The 6,772-nt window shown below is 36.4% G+C and overlaps 1 protein-coding gene across 1 annotated transcript; it reads left to right on the top strand.

The window, feature by feature from the left end:
• Nucleotides 1-419: 419 nt before the first annotated feature.
• On the top strand, nt 420-6,494 carry LOC103812110 (double-stranded RNA-binding protein Staufen homolog 2-like; the record flags this gene model as incomplete). Its single annotated transcript, XM_009085116.1, has 3 exons — nt 420-632; nt 2,974-3,111; nt 6,321-6,494. Coding segments are annotated over 3 exons (525 nt in total), but the record flags the coding sequence as incomplete, so codon positions are not given.
• Nucleotides 6,495-6,772: the final 278 nt, after the last annotated feature.

Here is a 6,772-nt window from a genome sequence, read left to right as displayed (position 1 = left end):
AAATACAGTACTGAATATGGTTTATGTAAAGAAATAGCTCAAGTCTGGTAGACCTTCATGGGTTTAATTTCTTTATTATGTGAAGCACCTTGCATGGAAAAAAAACCCCAGCAGCCTTGGTTTAAATCTGCATTATTATTGTATATTGTGTTATTCTATAAATCTTTTTAAAATATAGGTGTACTGTATTTTCCATGAAACACTGAATATGGTGGTTAGATTTGCTTTATCTAATTAGCCTTAATTTTCTGTCCTCAAACCTCGAACTGTCATCGGCACTTGTCCAAGTTTTATGAAAACCCATATAATGCCTTCAGTTAGCAGGAAAACTGCATTAGTAGTGAGTGCATTGCAGAGATACAAACACCAAGTTCTCTTCTTGTAGGGTGATTTGACTCAATGTTACTTTCTTTTAAAAGGTGATTAAAGAAAGTGGACCTCCTCACATGAAGAGCTTTGTTACACGAGTTACAGTAGGAGAATTCACTGCAGAAGGAGAAGGCAACAGTAAGAAACTCTCAAAGAAACGTGCCGCGATGGCTGTCCTCCAAGAACTTAAGAAACTTCCTCCTCTTCCTGTGATTGAAAAGCCAAAACTTTACTTTAAAAAGCGTCCAAAAACAATATTGAAGGTATGTGTCCAACTTCGCCAGAATTAAGAATGTTTGCTCAAAAAGTAAGAGAGTCAGATTTGAAATCAATAACGGCTAATTTGCCATTTTCTGTCAATATTGTTACTTGTTTGCCTGTGCTAATATTCTGAGAATGCAGTGGAATTCTCAAACATAGTGGCTTATATAGAGCTCACATCACTGATGTCTTCAAGGATTTGGTTCAAGTCTAGTGGAGGATAAAGCCCTCCAAGCATCTCTGTACAGCCATGTGAAGTTTAGCATCATCTCCTACAGGAGGTCCTAGTAGCATATGTGGTGGTTCTCTGCCTGGGCTTTCCCCCCTCCCCAGTTTGAAGAGGAAGAGAGATTCATGAAATAGTAGATACATGGGGTACTACTTTAGTGCTTCAGTACTAAAACTATGACAAGAAGAAATCTGTATACTCATTATACCAGGTACAGTTTTGAAGGAGCAGCCATTAGAAAAGCCCTTTAAAATAAGCAAATAGTTTGGAGAATGCAAAGCTGGGTTTGGAAGATATACAAAGGACTTATTTATCACCTTCCTCTTTTCTTTTGCTGTCAAAACAGAATGACTGATTTTTCAAGAAAACCTAGGTTAATTAGATACCTGTCTCCTACTAAAATTCTGGAGATCTGATTCTCAAAAACTTCTAGGAAAAAATGGGCAGGGAAAATATTTAATGGAAAACCATCAGCATTAATGCAGCTTTAAAGCTCGAAGATCTGAAAAGGCTTTTGGCTTTGGCTTTCTCATTTTGGAAAGATTTTCTCAAGAAAGTTGCAAAGTGTATAATGAGGTAAAAGTCTCTTACATTACTAAATACCATTTACCATCACAAACTTAAATATAATTACCCAAAGTTGAGCTTGTTAGAAAGAGACATTAATTGTCAAAATAAGCTGGATATGTAGGACATTTTTTTTAATATCCAAACTTCTGAAATGCTTTCAGTGTGCCCATTTCTTTCAATTTAACCTGCACATGTTTTGAGCATCAAAACATCAGCAATATCTTCTTTTTATTTGTATATATATTTATGAGGCTGTGTCTTATGGCCTGCTCTTTATTTATATGAGGCTGTGTCTTATGGCCTGCTCTGCATTTTGCCTGCTCTGCATTTTGCCTCTGCCTGGCTTCTTGCCCACACAGCTGCCCTTGTGCATGACATTGTCTTTAACTTTCACCTACATCTTCTCTAACTACTTCAGCAGTTACACTACGTAGGGTTGGCTGCACAGCTTTCTAAATACAATATCCCTCTCTGGTCTTTGCTTTCAGTTGCTGATAATTTCTTTAAGTTCTGTACCATTTATTTGTTATTCAGGAGGCTCAAGCAATCATGAGGGCTCATCTTCTAACCTAAAAACAAGTCTATACTCAAATGCCATTTACATTTGCCAGTTCATTCTTTGTGTTATGGTACATAAATCAGTTAAATGTGACTTCAGATAACCTTTTTTGGATCTAAGTTTTTTCTTACAGACAAATATTTTCATAGCTATTTGCTTTGAGACAGTATTTGCCATGTGAGCAGTAACTCATTAAAAGAATTTCAGAAATAGATGTCTTGTAAGGACTGTAGTTTTTCACTTGTCTGTGTAATCTTGGACAGATCAGTTCATCAGTCCTTTTCTTTTCCCCCCATGAGATCAATTCCTCCACCAACCACACATTTTGACACATTATTGTGAGCATTATTGTCTGTTAAGCATTTGAAATACTTTGCAGGTGGCTCACAACATGCAACATTTCAAGCCATTCACTTCATTAAAGTATTTTGGGGGTAGATTCATGTCACACACAGACTAAACCCTCTGCACCTTTAGTTGCATTGTAGGATGGAAGGGAGGAGTGTTGAGAAGTGAAGCAGGAAGGCTGAGAGAGGCAGCTTCCTTATTATATATGGCAAATCTTTTTTTGTGCTTGTGTAAATCTCATCTCTTCTTAGTGTAATGCATGTTCCACCAACTTATTTTAAGGGGTTAGAGGGAAAGGTCCTAGGAGTAGGGCAATAAGGTATAATTGACTGATGAATCTGCTCATTTTCATCCATCCTTGTAAAGACCTTCATGGATAGGTGAGGGTATTAGGAGTTTGCAGATGCTAGGTAGGCACACTGCCTCCAAGAGCAGCAGTCAATTTTTTACCACAGCTTTGAGCTTGAGGATTCTTATCTTTTGTCTCATGACCAGAAAGTGGGAAGTAATTTACTTCTTATTCTCTTAAAGGGAGTATTAAAAAAGAGATAACCCTGGTAAATGTTTTATTGAAGTATCATAATAGCTTTATGGATATATACTGAAATAATGATTCTTTCTTTTAAACCTGTTTTAGACAGGACCAGAATATGGCCAAGGAATGAATCCCATCAGTCGTTTGGCTCAGATCCAACAGGCCAAAAAGGAGAAGGAGCCTGAGTATGTTCTTCTGTCAGAGAGAGGAATGCCTCGCCGTCGGGAGTTTGTTATGCAGGTATCATTTGCTGTCACATTAGAGCTAATGTCCTTGCTATGTTTTGTTCAAACTCAAGCAGAATGGTGGTGTAATATGAATTGTATCCTCCTGTGTTTGTCTCTTTGCTTTACAGTCAGTTATGCAAGAATGGTTGAAATACACCATCAGTATCATTCTTCTTTCTCTTGGTGAAAAAAATGGCAATTTAGTTATGTGCCATCTAGGCACTTTTCTTTTAGTGCTTTTGCATTTTTTTATACTCTTCTTATTTTTATTTGGCCTATTTGTTTCTGTCTCTATCCCAGACGGTTCATGATTTATTTACTTCTGCTTTCCTTTTGAAAAAAAATAAATTGACTGGTGTTGATAAGAGGATTGCAGTAATAACTAGTATTCTGAAATATGAGTATTCATATGTCCATATTACCAAGCATTTGGGGTTTAAAAAATAGTGTTGTAATTCTTTTCAGATTTTCAGTTTCGTTGTGGCTTTGTTCATATCTGAAACACAACAAAAAACAACCTTCTAGCACGTGTTTTAGCCTGTCCTCTGTCTGGACCTAATACAGAAACAGTAGATCATTAATGTTTCTTTCATATTTAAATTAAGAACATGTACAAAGATTTTATATAACTGTGATATTTTGTTAGATAGCAGAACAGCAGGTTGAGAAAGATTAGGAACAGGAAAGGATTCTGTACTCTTGTGTTTTCACTCAAGAGTAATTTTGTGCCGGAACAACTCAGAACAGCATACCTCAACATGTTTTGACTTCTTGTCTACAAACCACACCAAAACGTCACTTCAGATCACAAGCAGAATTTATGATGTTCCAGCACCTCCTTCTCCAGAAAATTAGTTATGTTTTCACTTAAGTCTTTGAGTTCCTCCTTCATGTCTATGAAGATAGGCTAGCAATCCTAATTTCCTTGGGCCTCAGTGGTCATTCTTGATGATTTATTATTTTTCTCTCTGAAGTAAGAGAAGATATTAGACTCCTTTTGTTGCAGAATCTTTTTTTTTTTAATATAGAGTTGGATTTTCAACTGTTAATTAGACCTGAAAGTGTTTGACAAAGAGTGATCCTATCACAGACAATCTCTTTTCCCATGCTTAGACCTCCATGGAAGCGTCCACAGTCAGAGTTTGTTGTGTGAGGCCGCAGAAGAGGACTGTGTAACACTACCCAATATAGAGAGATGGGCTGAGAATTTAGTTTTCTGCTGAATGATTCTCAGTAACGACAAAATCTTCACCTCGAATGAAAAAAATATCGAATCTTAAAAGCAGTGAATATGTAGAAGATTCCCTTATCTGAGTAGACTTGTGAGAGTCAAATGATTTCATAGAACAGTTGCTTTGTTATGAATACTTTTAAACTCCATTTTCACCCTTTTGTAATATTTTCACACTAAAATCATACTGCTGTTTTGCCCACCTTCAGGAATTCTCAGTGGATTCATTATGACATGCGAAAAACCTTACCAGAATAAAAAAACCCTTTGTATAAACTACTTAAACAATGTTTTCATTTAATTTAATTGAATGTGGAAGTAAAATACTCAGAGATAATATGTTCATTTTTATCTGTCACACAAAGAGCAAGTTTAGATGTGATGAAATGGATCCAATTACTTGTCCTGGCTACTAGATAAACAGAAGAAAACCTCTGATGACATTAGTTGGTGTTCTGTTCCCAAAGTTAATTTCAGAAAGCTCTTTCTCTTTGTAGTCAGACCTTTAATCCTTCATAGAGGTTATAATAATAGCTAAACCAGTTTTACAGGTCTGAGAAATAGCAGCACGTTGATTTATTGTGAGCTGTTATAAATTATCATTTTGTCTTGTCCCATTAAAGTCTCTCAATTTTATTGCATATAGACTTGTAGCAGATTGGCTATTTTCTGATTGTTATTGCAAACTGCATAGAAGATAAGGTTAATATTTCAAGGTTATTAATATTTCTGGTTTAGGTGGCTGAATCTTTTTGCTTAATCTTATATATATACATACATATATATATATATATACACACACACTTTGAAGGAGTATTCATGGTCATTAATATTTATTTACATCCTCTTCTTGATATATAGAATAAGTATTTGAGTAAAGAATAATTTAAACTTTGGGGAAAATATATACATGATAATTTGAGGAAAGTGAATAATTATTGAAAATAAACTGCTAAATAACATTTACTATTTATTCAACATTTGTATGCCTGTTGTAACATTTTTTTTAAAGCTCTTTCCAGACTGTTTTAGGTCTTTGGCCTTTGAGATTTCTTTTATTCAGATCACCTGGGCTATTTTATTATTTTTATTTTATTTTTATTTCCTTTTTTTTAACGCACTTTTGGAACTGAACTGTTTTAAGAGACAATTAAAGGGCTTAATGAGCAGAGTGAAATATACCTATCAAAGAGCCATGAATATTGCATAAGTGAATAGCAATGACAGTGCTAATATCACAAACCAGACACATACAGCTCCAGGATACTTTAGAATGGGAGCAAAGCCAAGGACTAAGTTAGAGCCACGGTCTTTGTGGATATCCATTGTCTACAATTTGTCCTTATTTTGAAGTTTTAATTTTTCCTAGTTTTATGAAAGGCATCATGTTTGTCAGAAACCCTTTGTGCTGTACAGGCCACAGGTCCAATGAGGAGCCTTCTTTCCAAAGACTCTTGATCGAGGCTTGTCAGGCGTAAGCAATCCCAGCCCTGGTGTTCCTTGCAGTGCACCAAAGTGAGAAGAATGTGAATATGGTTTTCAACTTCCTTTAGAAACCACACTCATTTAAATTTCCAGGCCACTGTTTATCTCTGCATTGCTCTGGATGCTGTCCTCCTGATGCTGGGGAGCTGCTGCAGGCAACACCCCTGCAAGAAAGAGGAAGTACAGCCCCTGTGGCACTTGCAGTATTAAGACAGAGTTGAAGGAGCTTCATTAGGGAGAATGGAGCTGACACAGAGGCTGGTGGGAGAGAGAGGCACCTCTGTGTGCATTGAGGTACAGAAAAGTGTAGCTCTTTAGTATGAATTTGTGGACCTCCTGGAAAATGTAAACCAATACTGTAGTTCCCTTTTGCACTACTTTTATTTTTCAAGGTTGCATCTTCATCAAAAGAGCTGACAGCTGTTGTTAGATCAGCTGGAGTATTACATGGTGATATTAAGGAGTCTTGCATTTATTGTGATTATGATCAATATTTTCTTTTTAAGGTAAAAGTAGGGAATGACATTACTACTGGAACAGGCCCAAACAAGAAAATAGCTAAAAGAAATGCAGCAGAAGCAATGTTGCTACAGCTGGGTTACAAAGCCTCTACTCCTCTTCAAGACCAGCAAGAAAAGGTGAGAGCCAGTTGTCATGATGCCCACATTTTACCCTTGTCTGTAGTTTCAAGCTGTATCAGTTAATCACTTAGTAAGAAGAGGAGCTTAAACTTGTGCACCCCCTGTTTTAGGGGGTTGCTTGTCATAGATTAGCCTTTGTTTAGCTACAGCTCTATAGCTACACTTAGTAGTAAGTGCAGCCTCCACTCCTGTAAGAGTAATTAAGAATAGAAATGTAGTTCCATAGAATAGTGTGTGTGCAAAAGTGTACATGTGATGCATGCACCTATTTCTACTTACAAATCAGGGTGAATGTGCCTCTTGCTCTTATTCCATTT

Source organism: Acanthisitta chloris, unplaced genomic scaffold (assembly GCF_000695815.1).
Source record: "Acanthisitta chloris isolate BGI_N310 unplaced genomic scaffold, ASM69581v1 scaffold46231, whole genome shotgun sequence".
In the NCBI taxonomy this organism is placed as follows: Eukaryota; Metazoa; Chordata; class Aves; order Passeriformes; family Acanthisittidae; genus Acanthisitta; species Acanthisitta chloris.
This window is presented reverse-complemented; position numbering and strand designations above follow the sequence as displayed.